The sequence below is a fragment of the Rana temporaria genome, chromosome 4 (genome assembly GCF_905171775.1).
Source record: "Rana temporaria chromosome 4, aRanTem1.1, whole genome shotgun sequence".
NCBI classification, from domain to species: Eukaryota; Metazoa; Chordata; class Amphibia; order Anura; family Ranidae; genus Rana; species Rana temporaria.
The window spans coordinates 153,641,789-153,655,055 of NC_053492.1; the positions used below are offsets into that span (position 1 = coordinate 153,641,789).

Genomic DNA, 13,267 nt, shown 5'->3' on the forward strand with positions numbered 1-13,267 from the left:
ATGTTAGACTGTTTTGTAATTAATTTAAATGAAAACTAATAAAGATTTATATTAAAGTGGGCAAACTTACAAAATCTGCAGGGCATCAAATAATTTTCACCACTGTATAGACATAATGCAGGACAGTGGCTCTGATACTGATTTATCAGTGGGAGAATTGAGGCAATCGGGAAGGTTTACTAGCATATCTGGTTAATTACATCTCCTGGTGAAGGGTTGACCTATGCCGTCTGAGTATAGTACTGGCAAGAGATCATCACTGGATCAGGACATGCTCATCTCATGCTATTGATTGCAGTTTTGAAGATTCATTTGGCAAATGATACTATGGACATTTATCTTATCAAAATTGAAGCCTCATGTTGAGTCTGGAGGAGTCTATAACACTCTGTAAATGCACTGGCAGACATTTGCGGCGCATTAAAATGAGTTTTATAAATAATCATGCAGGATGACTATAATGTCCCCAAATGCCCTGTAAAAATAGGGGAGCCTAGTGTCCTGCAGTCACTTCCTTCTATGCACTTCCTGTTTGTGCTGCTTGAAGATGGCGGATATGAACTTCTGAGGGTACGTGCATAAATCATGATACAGGGCATGAATGTGCCCTTGAGAATATCTCTGAGAGACAATCAGATGTACCCAATAGCACCCGGATGCCCTTCAACTCTTCCTCTGCTCAGCAAATTGCTCGTACATCAATATCCTCTGCAGGAGGCTAAACATGAGATAAAGCATAGTAAAGGAATCCATGCTGCTGCCTTCCCTGCTAATGGAGCATGCACAGGAAACATTCACCATGACAAGCTACACCTCAAATTGTTTATTTCCAGTAATGTCTCTTCCCTGGGGGGGGGACTTTTCTGGAGTGGTTTTAACATGGATGAAAAATGTGCATAACATAACCCCAAACGGTACATTCTCTTGCTAGTATTTTAGTCACACCGTGGGCCTTTTTGACTTAAAAGAGAAGTACTGTATGGGCAAAGCTTGTTTGGCTGGGCTTCTCCTATGAGTCACAAGAGTGCTGTTAATTTCTGCACTTCTGTGACCCATTTTCAGCAGAGAGGAGGTTGAAGTCTGCTCTCTGCTAGAGCTGCACGATTCTGGCTAAAATGAGAATCACAATTTTTTTTCTTAGAAGATATCGTAACATCTTTCACATTAAAACCCCAAAAATTGGGCTAACTTAACGGTTTCGTGTGTTTGTGTTTTTTTTTTTATTTTTTTTATTTTTCATTTTTTTTTTTATTATTCATTAAAGTGTATATTTTCCTAAAAATTTCATTTGAAAGACCGCTGGGCAAATAGTGTGACATCATTTTTTTTTTTCTTCCCTAGGATTTCTGCTAAAATAGATATGTTTGGGGGTTCCAAGTAATTTTCTAGCAAAAAACAAGTGTCGGAAAAAGATTTAGATTATAAGTGGTTAAACTTCCTGCATTTACACACAAATTTGAAACTTACACACACTCACTCTCTTATTACTTAGTTACAATGTTTCCTGTTAAAAATTTGGCAGACTGCCTAGATATTTTCTTTTGACAAGCTAAGTCTCTCCACTTGTTATACTAAAGAATCGTCAAACCCTGCATTGGAGATCGTCGGGTGGGTTGAATCAAGATTTTTTTTTTTTTTTTTTTTGTGCAGCTCTACTCTCTGCTGGCCTCATGCATGTCAGTCCAGGCGCCGTGTTATCCCAACAAAGTCTGGATCCACCAGGTGCCTGGACTGACACCCGTCTTGGCCTCTCAGTGAGCCTGAGCTGGCTGCCCCCGCCCCCTCCACAGCTCAGCGCTCCAGTGACCGAGGAGGGGGGAAGAGCAGAGAGCTGTGACTGACAGTCTGCAGCTCTCTGCTCGTAGCTGTGAAAATCGAGTGATTGGCGAGGTTCTAAGTCCCACAGAAGCTCTGGGGGACTGATGCAGCATCGGACTGATGCTGCATCCACCTAGGTAAGTATTATTCCTGGAAAAAAAAATCCCTTTTACTTCTCTTTTAAACATATTGGCATTTTAAAGCTGCATCTAAGAACCACAAACCAAATGCACAATTTAAAGCAGAGTTCCAACCAAAAGTGGAACTTTCGCTCATCGAACCCCCCCCCCCCTCTACCGGTGAGGGAGGGGGGACAGGTATTCTTTTCCCACTTCCGGGTGTCTGGGCCGCGGCCCATGACGTCACTGTGGGGCTCCCCCGACTGCCAGGCCAATAGGAGAGAGGAGCGGGGCCTCTCTCATGCACAGTATAGGGCTCCCGGCGTGGAGCCGAAAGGCTACACTGCCGTGTTCCCTTACCCGCAATGGAAACATCAGCTGCAGGTGCCAACATCGCTGAACTCCAGGACAGGTAAGTGTCCTATTATTGAAAGCCGGTAGCTGCTGGCTTTTAATTTTTTTTTTTTTTTTTTGATAAGAAAGTATATCTATTTACTAATGCTAGCAGCATAAGGGGTCTTGAGGGGTACAAGTAGCACAGCCGTTTCAGTCAAGGTGTTCATTTACCAAACATTAAAAACCTCTCTGATCTTCCCTGCTGTGAAGAAGTGTGGTGTGTAAAGTGTACTAGAGCCTGAGCTTCTTATACAAACTGAATGTTTTGTTCTTCTTGTATTGGTTTTGCTTCCTCAATGTTTTAACTTGTGTTTTCAGGGGACTGCAGAAAGAAGAGGTTGTGCTGTTGACACACGGTGACAGCGTAGACAAGGTAGCTGATGGGTTTAAAGTTGTGGCACGATCTGGAAACATAGTTGCAGGTATGCATCTTGAATATCTACTTGCAGTCATATGACTGTCTGGTATCCTTAATATGACCCTGACAGATAACTATAAATAGATTCCTCTCTGTCCCTTCTCTCCACACTATAACCTTGCCTCCATAATTTGGGCAGATTGATAAGATATAAAATTTTAATGTGATATAAAATTTGATACATATGAGTTTTTATTAAGGCTATGACAGTATCCAAAAAGTGAATGTGTATGTATTCTTGATTGTGTAAAAAGCCTCTGTGGTAAATGATTCATATAAGGATGACAGAAACCGAGCCAAGATCATAGCTATTGGAGAGTGATTGAATCGTATCTTCTTTCTTGTCCATTGAGGGACACGAGTTCTGAACAATCTGGTTAAACTGCCGCCTACAGGAGATTCAATCAAAAAGTTGGCACCTGTATAGCCCATCCTCTACCCAGCATGCCTCAGTGTTGTTGCTAGTGTCCTTAAATGTTGGCTGCCTTTTCTTGGGCTCTTTGGTGACTTCAAACAAGATGATGCTGGTGCTTTTAAAGTCTGTGACTCAATCAAGATTCTTGTTGCTATAGCCTTGCAACTGGTCTTTTAAATAGCAGCTATCTGAATCTGCTACTTCTCACTTCACTGGATCTTGGTGGACCAGCTTTTTTTTTTTTTAAGAGTCATGCTTTGAGTAGAGGTGGGCAGGGTTGTATCAAACCCAGAGACATCCGCTCATGCGGACAGGTCCCAGTGTGTCGTTTTGTTTTTCTGCACCATTGTGGGTTGGGATATGTGTTTTTTCCCTTTATCCCCACCCTTATGTAGGAGTCCTCTCATTGTTCTCCCTCTTTCTTTTAGTCTGACTTTCAGGGGGTTTGAGGGGGAGGTTCCTTTTGGGGTCTTTTTTCTTACCTCATGTTCTGAGGGCACGTTTTCATTGACATATCACTGTGAGGTTGTCTGTTTGTTCAGCAACCTTTGCTCCTATCGTAGGTCCTCCATTTTTTTTTCACCCCTGAACTCTATGGGTTAGGATTATGAGGCCTTGGCCTTCCCTTGAAGACTGGTTGATCTTTTCTGTTGGACTTCTCCCAGTGGTTATTTTTGGTCAAGTTTCCCATTTTCAGATTACTGGTGGTTTCCACCTGTTTTGAGAGGTTGTTTTCAGTTTTGCACTGACTCGATGTTCCACTCTGGCCTGGGGCACCACGTTCATCCCAGCTTTCTTGTCCGGCTAGGTTGCTTCTCCCTTGGTTTAGACTCTTGCATTGCTCATACAGGTACCTTGTTTTCTAGATTCCTCCCAGTGTCTTGAGTCTGTCACTGGTTGTTTTCCCATTCCTCAGTTGGCTTGCTTGTTTCTAAAATTCCTGTGTCCCTTAATGAATGAGAGAAAAAAAGTGTGCTTGCTGTAAATATAAAAAAAAAATATTGGTGTCCATTGAGGGACACCGTTGCACCTGTCGGTTTTTGCTGTTGCCCTTGGTACTACTTTCGCTTAAAACTGAAGCATGCTGGGTAGAGAAGGGGGATATACAGAGGCTGGCTTATGTTTTTTTGTTTGTCAGTGTCCCAAACTCCTATAGGTGGCAGTAAAACACCCAAGTACAAAAACTTGTGTATATTTAACTTCCTGTCATAATGTGCATTAGAGCTGCACGATTTTGGCCAAAATGAGAATCGTATTTTTATTTACTTAGAATAAAGATCACGATTCTCACGGTGTAAAAATCATCTTTCACATTATACAAAGAATTTGGGCTAACTTTACTGTTTAGCTTTCTATTCATTAAAGATTGCATTTGAAAGACTGCTATGCAAAAGCAGTGTGACATAAAATATTGCAACAACCGCAATAGGGTCTCTGCTAAAAAAAATAAATGCAAGCAAAAAATGCAGATTTAAACAAGTCTCAGAAAAAGGTTTAGTCTTTTAGACCTCTTTCACACCGGGGAATGGATGGAGGAGTGGAGCTTTTCCAATGGGCAGGAAAACATGATTTGGCAGCGCTTATCAGATATCCTAGAATAGATTTTAAATGCGTCTTCATGGATATGGTAGACAGACGCAGAAGAAAATACAAGTTTTTAAGGATATAATTATTTGATCAGTAACCTATCTTGTACTTGAGTTCTAATTTCTGTTGCATTCATTCTACGGTGGCAGATGTGTAAAGGAGTACTAGAAATGTTATATCTGGTGTAATGTGGAATTCTGTGGTTAATTTTAAAACGTGTCGTTTATTCTACAAAGGCATTGCTAATGAGTCCAAAAAACTTTATGGAGTTCAGTTCCATCCTGAGGTTGGTCTCACAGAGAATGGGAAAGTGATGTTGAAAAACTTCTTATATGATGTTGCGGGATGTAGTGGGACCTTTACTGTACAGAACCGAGAGATTGAATGTATTCGAGAAATTAAGGAGAAGGTGGGATCATCAAAAGTTTTGGTAAGTATTCTATTACTCATATATAGGTCACGAGTAATATTTTCTCATAGTGGTCAATGGCTGCTTTAAAAAAAGGCAGAATTGTTTATGCACCGCATTAAAGTGGTAGTAAACCACCACAGATTGGGCCCTGAGCAGTTAGTCATAATGTGCTAGTATGCAGAGCAATACTAGCACATTATAACAGACTTGCCGGATAACGAACCCCTCCAGCGAAGCACTGTCCAGGTTTGTGGGCTTCGGCCGTATGAATGACCTGCAGAGATCTGTTAAGCAGCTATTTTACATGCTAATCTAAAAACAATGATACATTTTTTACTATACAAAGTTGGGAAAACAAATCAATTTAGGCATTTCATCCATGTTGATTGTCCTGAACTTGGTCTTGATGTTTTTTGTCTAATTTACAACTCAAGCACTTAATCAAGCTTACTTAGATACAGTATTTGATAATCATATTTTAAGCCTTTTTCCACTGATGTGAATAGAATAAATTTGTATTGAAAACCTTTTAATGTGAAATCTGTTGCATGTTTCTGTGCTCTGCAGGTGCTATTGAGTGGTGGAGTAGATTCTACTGTCTGCACAGCTCTCTTAAACAAAGCCTTAAATCAAGACCAAGTGATTGCAGTGCACATAGACAATGGCTTTATGCGGAAGCGAGAGAGCCAGGCTGTGGAAGAGGCTCTGAAGAAACTGGGAATTCAAGTCAAAGGTGGGTTCTGCGTGCTGTCATTTCCAGTACAGTGTAATGTTTTTTAGAGAATGTCTTTCACTGTCACAAATGCAAAAGCATGTAGTTGCTTTCTGTCCATCTTTTTAGCATTTTGTGAAAGCAGAGTTACACTATTCAACCCAAAACGAAAATTTCTCTTCTGTTCATGGACGGACACAGCAGCAATTGACCTTAGGGTATTATCCTTCCTTTTAGGAGATTGACTAGGCAGAAAACAGCACGTTAAGTGTTAAAAACACTTCTCACAGTACAGTACCTCCCAGGGGGCGGGTCCCCTGGGTACATCCCTCTCTCTGCCTCATGCAGCCCCAGTTTTTTTCTGCCTAGTGAAAGGAGATGACATGGCTCTTCTGGGCCCATGTGCTCTGGAGATTTTTTTTGCGATTTTTCTCACTTTTATTTTATTTTTTTCCTGCATTTTTGGATCCTGGGATCTACAATCAACTACCGATTGAGTGACAGGCTGGATCCTCGATTGTTGTAGTCCCCCCATGTTCAGCCATCGAGCGTGTGCCGGCCTTTAGCTATGTCCACTACATGCTCCAGGGGTGGCCCGGTGAGCTATACGCTCCAGGGCACACATATGACCAGTCTCTATGTCTGTGTCACAGTGTGCCGGGCCGACAGCCATGCCGTAACTGCGCGGACATTGGTTCTGTCTGGGATGCCTCCAGCCGGTGGTCGCAGGACGGGTAAGTAGCATCCCCTTGCCTTGGCATGGTGGTTTGGCTGGTGCATTCCTGGGGAGGTCGATCGAGGGTCCGCCCTACTTTCCTCTCTCCCTTCCTCTCCCTCCTTCCCCGCATTTTGGGTGGTCGGCCGTGAGGTGGGGGGTCCGCCTGGGGGGCTCCGTCCTGTAACTGGGGGCTTCGGCTGCTGTCGGGGGTCCTGTGTGGTGTTTTTTTTTTTTTTTTTTTTTTTTGCCATGTGTGCCATGTTTTGCCTGCAGAGGCCCTGTATTGTTTTGCCGTTTTTTACTGGGTTTTTCACTGTGTGTTTTAAACGTGTTCGGCCTCCATTTTTGTCGGTGACGGCCGCCTTTATTGACGATCGGCGGCCATTTTCTTGTAGCCCGCATGCTGTTTTTTGCATGTCGGCGGCCATTTTGGAGGGTTTTTTTTGCCTCTAGTGACCGAAATAATGGCGCGAACGGCTCCAGCACACTTCCTGAGGGACGGCACAGCACGGACAGCGTTCTAGCTCACACAGCAGCACTACAGCCTGGTCGGGTGGTGAGTCCTCTGGGGGGTCCCCTGCTCTCTGTTGCGGCCGGGAGGGTGGCCTGTGGGTCCTGCCTTGCAGTACAAGGGTGGCATTAGAGTGGGTCAGCATGGCGTCCAAACCGGTGGCTTCTCCCCCAGACATGCCGGAGTTCACCCTTAGTGCCCCTGTTCCTGCGGCCTCCATGGATGCTATGGCGGCAGTCCTTGAGGCGTTTGTTGCCAGGATCAAATCAGTGAGTGGCCAGAATGGGGGTAAAAAGCACCCCCTCCCCCCGCCTTCTTCTGGGGATGTCTTTGATGCGGAATTGGGCCCTGCTACGGCGTCCGGCCCTGGTTCCGTTATGTCGGAGGATGCAGGCCTAGTCCACACGGACAGTGAGGATGACTCTGCTTCAGGGTCAGCGCATGATACAGCGCTTGTTGGAGCTCTTATCACTGCGGTGCGGGATACTCAAAAACTTGAGGATTCGGCGGAGGCATCAGAGATGCCGGTCCCTTTTGGGTTCCGCAAGCCGGCCCGCACCGCAAAAGTGTTTCCTTGTGTTCCATATCTGGACAAAATATTGTACAAGGAATGGGATTGGCTGCATAGTTTTTTTTCTGTTCCTAAATGCTTTGCGGTCCATTATCCGTTTGAGGATTTCCTAAAAAAGTGGACCTCTCCTCCGTCAGTGGACCCCCTGTGTCTAGACTGAACAAGGCGACCACGTTGCCTGTGGAAGGAGCTCCCGCTTTTAAGGACCCCGCAGATGGGAAAGCTGAGGCTGTGGCCCGCTCCATGTTCACAGTGGTGGGGTCGGGCTCTAGTGTCAGACACTGACTGAAAAAGGCAAAGTTGTTGCTGCAGGAGCTGGAGGCGCATGATGCCTCTGAGGTTTGTGTGGAACTGGCCGACCAGTTGGTGCAGGGCCTAAAATTTGTCTCTGAGTCGGCCCTGGATGCGCTTCCCCTGCTTTCCAGGGTCTCCACCTACGCGGTGGTGCTACGCCGCCTTGTGTGGCTGAAGTGTTGGTCTGCGGACCAGTCTTCAAAAAAGGCCTTGGTGGACTTGCCCTTTAAGGGTGACTGGCTTTTTGGGGCGTCTCTGGATGACATCATAAAAGATGCCACGGGAGGTAAGAGTACTTGGCTTCCACAATCGGGAAAAATTAAGGAGCCTCGACGTAAGCAGGGGCCCTCCTTTACCGCCCCCAAAAGTTGTTTTTTTTTCATCCGCCCCGTGCGGCAGGAAAACGCTTCCAGGGCCCTCAGGTGCCCGCTGAAGGGCACAAGCGCCCCTGGTTCCGCAAGCCTGCGGATAAGCCTGCTTGGGGGGGCCGACTTCGCCGCTCGGTGGAGGGCTTTTCTTTCCGACCGGTGGGTTTGCCAAGTAGTTTCCTCGGGGTACAAGATAGTTTCTCTCTTGTCCGCCAAACTGCTGGTCAGGGGAGTGATTGTGCCGGTTGCTTCACTGCAACGGTTTCGGGGGTTTTTCTCCAATCTGTAGCCCCCAAGAAGGAAGGGGTTCGTCCAATCCTGGACCTCAAGGTCCTCAACTGTTTTGTCAAGGTGCAAAAGTTCAGGATGGAGTCGGTCCGCTCTGTAGTGGCGGCATCAGGGGGATTTTCTAGCGTCCTTGGATATCCCCATATGCGCAAAGCACCAGAGATTTCTGTGCTTTGCGGATGGAGAGGACCACTTTCAATTTGTGGCCCTCCCTTTTTGGCCTGGCCTCCACACCACGGGTTTTCACCAAGGTGCTCGCTCTGATTCTGGCCCTGCTGAGGCAGCGCGGGATCGCAATTGTAGGATACCTGGACGACCTTCTCCTGAGAGCTTCTTCAGCCTCAGAGTTAGAGGTGGATGTGTCTATCACCTGCCAGACCCTCCGGGAATTCGGTTGGCTGCTGAACGTCCAGAAGTCAGTGTTGGTACCGTCTCAGCGTCTGGAATAACTGGGGTTGGTCCTGGATTCCTCAGAGGCGAGAGTTTTCCTCCCAACGGAAAAACTACAGACACTGCAATCTGCGGTGCAGCGATTGGCGACACAGAAGTGGTCGTCTCTTCGCTTTTGCATGCGAGTTCTGGGTCTGATGGTGGCCTCCTTCGAGGCGGTTCCGTATGCTCACTTCCACACTCGAGTGTTGCAGAGAGAAATTCTGTCGCGTTGGGACAAGCTCCCTTCGTCTCTGGATTACCAGAACCTGGGTGAGTCGCCTGGTCAGGTACTTCGGACCGGGAAATCGTTTCTGCCGTGCCATTGGACGGTGGTCACAACGGATGCCAGTCTCTCCGGCTGGGGAGGTGTCTGGGGTGTCCAGTCAGCCCAAGGGTGCTGGACTCAGGAGTCCCGCCTACCGATCAATGTCCTGGAACTCCGGGCGATCAAGCTGTGCCTCGCCAAGTGGTCTCTGGTTCTGTAGGACGGCGGTGGCGTATGTCAACCATCAAGGGGGCACACGGAGCTCGGCTGCAGCGGCGGAAGCCGCTCACATCCTCCGGTGGGCCGAAAAGTACGTCCCGGCTCTGGCGGCCGTTTACATTCCGCGGGTACAGAACTGGCAGGCCGACTACTTAAGTCGCCAAACGCTAGACCAAGGAGACTGGTCGCTTCACCCGGATGTGTTTCAGAGCCTGTGTCTGAAATGGGGCACTCCAGACGTGGATCTTCTGGCATCCCGTCTCAATCGGAAGGTGTCACGATTCGTGGCCAGGTCAAGGTCAAGAGACCAGGTCAAGAGACTGTGATTTCTACCATGCTACGAGCACGGAAGTCTACTTCACGGAAGATTTACCATTGTACGTGGAAGGCCTACATCTCTGTGTGAGGAGATGAATTGGCACTCCCGTACATACGCGATGTCCCGGATTCTGCTGTTCTTACAGCGTGGAGTGGATCGGGCTCTCGCCTTAAGTACGGTTAAGGGTCAGAATTCTCCCCACCAAGGTTGAGATTAGTTATAGTGCATGTCAGTGTGTGTGTGAATGAGACCCAGACATTTGGTCTAGTATCCGTGCCCCATAGCACTTTGCATAGTGAAACCTGTTCTTTTGATACAGCAACATTTACATACTGCTAAAAAGTATTTGCCCCTTCCTGATTTTTTTTTTTTGCATATTGGTCACACTTAAATAATTCAGATCGACAAACAAATTTTATTACACAAAGATAACCCAAGTAAATACAAAATGCATTTTTTAAGCTGTCCAAACCTGCCAGGCCTTTATGTAAAAAAAGTAATTGCTCTGTTTGCTTAATCATGAATGAAATGTGATTAAGAGAAATTACTTAAATAGAAGCTGTCCGCCAAGTTAAGCATTCTAAAAGATCTAAAAAAGCCACACATCATGCTGTAACATAAGAAATTCAAGAACTGGATGAGAAACCAAGTAATTGCCATGTATGAAGTCTGAAAAGGGTTACAAAGCCATTTCTAAGGCTGTGGGAGTCCAGCGAACCACAGGGAGAGCCATTATCCACAAATGGAGAAAACTTGGAACAGTGGTAAACCTTCTTAAAGCGGATGTGCCACTAAAAACATGTATTAAAAGCCAGCAGCTACAAATACTGCAGCTGCTGACTTTTAATATAAGGACACTTACCTGTCCTGGAGTCCAGCGGTGATCGCAGCAGATGACGAGCGATCGCTCGTCACCCTGCTGCTCCCCCCTCCATCCACGGTGAGGGAACCAGGAAGTGAAGCGCTCCGGCTTCACTGCCCGGTTCCCTACGGCGCATGCGCGAGTCGCGCTGCGCCCGCCGATTGGCTCCCGCTGTGTGCTGGGAGCCGAGTGTTCCCAGCATACAACGGGGGACGGACGGAAGGTAAGGAAAAAACCCGTCCTTTGCCCGTATCGTAGGGCCGGAAGTGGGTGCAGATACCTGTCTGTAGACAGGTGTCTGCACCCCCCTCCCCCCTGAAAGGTGTCAAATGTGACACCGGAGGGGGGGAGGGTTCCGATCAGCGGGACTCCACTTTAGAGTGGAGATCCGCTTTAAGGGTGGCTGGCCTACTAAACTGACTCCAAAAGCACGACGACTCATCCAGTAGGTCATAAAAAAAAAAAACAGAATATCAAAAGAACTGCAGGCCTCGCTTGTCTTGGTTAAGGTCAGTGTTCATGATTTAACAATAAGAAAGAGTGGGTCAAAAGCATTTTATAAAAACATCATACCCACCATAAGACATGGTGGTGATAGTATGATGGTCTGGGGATGCTTTGGAGCTTCAGGACCTGGACGACTTACCATAATTGATTGAATCATGAATTCTGAGCTCTACCTGAAAATATTAATGGAGAATATCCAGCCATCAGTTTGTCACCTCTAACTCAAGCACACTTTGGGTATACAGCAAGACAATGTTTTCCGTAACACACCAACAAGTCCACCTTTGGCTCAAAAAATCCAAATTTAAGGTTTTTGTCTGAATCATTTAAGTGTGACAAATATGCATAAATCCGGAAGGGGCAAATACTTTTTCACAGCTCTGTAGCCTGGTAGATTAATGGCTGTTGAGAAATGTTGGTAATTCTGGACTTTGTGTTTTTAATAGTTGTCAATGCAGCACATTCTTTTTATAATGGTACAACAACATTGCCAATATCCGATGAGGACAGAACACCTCGTAAAAGAATCAGCAAAACCCTTAATATGACAACGAACCCAGAGGAGAAGAGGAAAATCATTGGTGACACCTTTGTGAAGGTATTTTGGTAGTGAGTATTGATGGACTGCACAAATGCTGAGTGGATGAGCTTTTTGGGTGATGTGGTTTGTCTGAATTTGTGTTGGATAATGGAAGCTTTGTCTGCAAGTGTTAACACGTTCTATACCAGTTTGTTTGTGTTCTTCCAGATTGCCAACGAGGTGATAAATGAAATGAATCTTAATCCCGAGGAGGTCTTTCTCGCACAAGGCACATTGCGACCGGATCTGATAGAAAGTGCATCTCTTATTGCCAGTGTTAAAGCTGAAGTTATAAAAACCCATCACAATGATACAGAACTTATAAGAAAACTGAGGGACGAGGTAATGTTGGTTTATTTGTTTTGCAAAACACCTCATTCAGCTTGTACAAGAAATTTTATTTTTTTGAGGGTTTGCAAAAAAATAAAAAAATAAATAAATGTACTTGTGTAACAATGTTTTCCATCGACACATGTTTATACTTTTGATGTGTTTTAAAACTACTGCCATGTGGATAGCAATTTTTCAGCGACATACCGGTGAGCTGTAACAACAAAATCAAATGATTCCATTAAACTGGCCATAGATGTATTGAATTTTGGCCAGTTTGCTTGGGATTGTTTAAATTTCAATCCATCTATGGCTGTTCCTGCTAGAGGGAATGGCAGAAATTTTTCATGCGACTAGTGTTTTCTGACAGTGGAGGACTGCCTGTTTTCAGAATACAATATAGCAGGCGGGAGGATTCCTTCATCCACCTTGAATGTATAGATGGGGGAATTCGTTCAGGTTTTTTTTTTTTTTGATTGGCTAGCTGATTTAACCACTTGAGATCCGCGCTATAGACGAAATACGTCCGCAGCGCGGCTCTCAAGTGCCAAGTGGCCGTTTAAAAACGGCCTTTATGTGCATTACCCGCGCGCGCCACTGGGTGGCGCGCGGCGGGTAAAAACTGTCCCGACGCATCGCCGAGGACCCGATGCGTGTACCTGGCGGCCGCGATGTCCGCCGGGTACACGCGATCGTCGGTGACACGGTAGGTGACAGCAGGAACGTGGAGCTCTGTGTGTAAACACAGAGCTCCACGTGCTGTGAGAGGAGAGGAGACCGATCTGTGTCTCTTGTACATAGGGACACAGCATCGGTCCCCTCCCCCAGTCACCCCCCTCCCCCCACACAGTTATAACACACCCAGGCTACACAGTTAACCCCTTCCTCACCCCCTAGTGTTAACCCCTTCACTGCCAGTCACATTTATACAGTAATTAGTGCATTTTTATATCACTGATCGCCGTATAAATGTGAATGGCGCCAAATTTGTGTCAAAAGTGTCCGATACGTCCGCCGCAATATCCCAGTCCCAATAAAAATCGCAGATCGCCGCCATTACTAGTAAAAAAAATAATAATAAAAAAAATCATAATTCTGTTCCCCATTTTGTAGGCGCTATAACTTT

The 13,267-nt window shown here is 45.9% G+C and overlaps 1 protein-coding gene across 1 annotated transcript in view; it reads left to right on the top strand.

The window, feature by feature from the left end:
- GMPS (guanine monophosphate synthase) overlaps positions 1–13,267 on the top strand; it is a 59,887-nt gene that overhangs the window by 26,612 nt on the left and 20,008 nt on the right. The window contains exons 5-9 of the mRNA XM_040349226.1: positions 2,652–2,755; positions 4,990–5,183; positions 5,733–5,898; positions 11,678–11,829; positions 11,980–12,153. Coding sequence (XP_040205160.1) covers positions 2,652–2,755; positions 4,990–5,183; positions 5,733–5,898; positions 11,678–11,829; positions 11,980–12,153 — 790 coding nt within the window. The remainder of the gene's footprint in view (positions 1–2,651; positions 2,756–4,989; positions 5,184–5,732; positions 5,899–11,677; positions 11,830–11,979; positions 12,154–13,267) is intronic.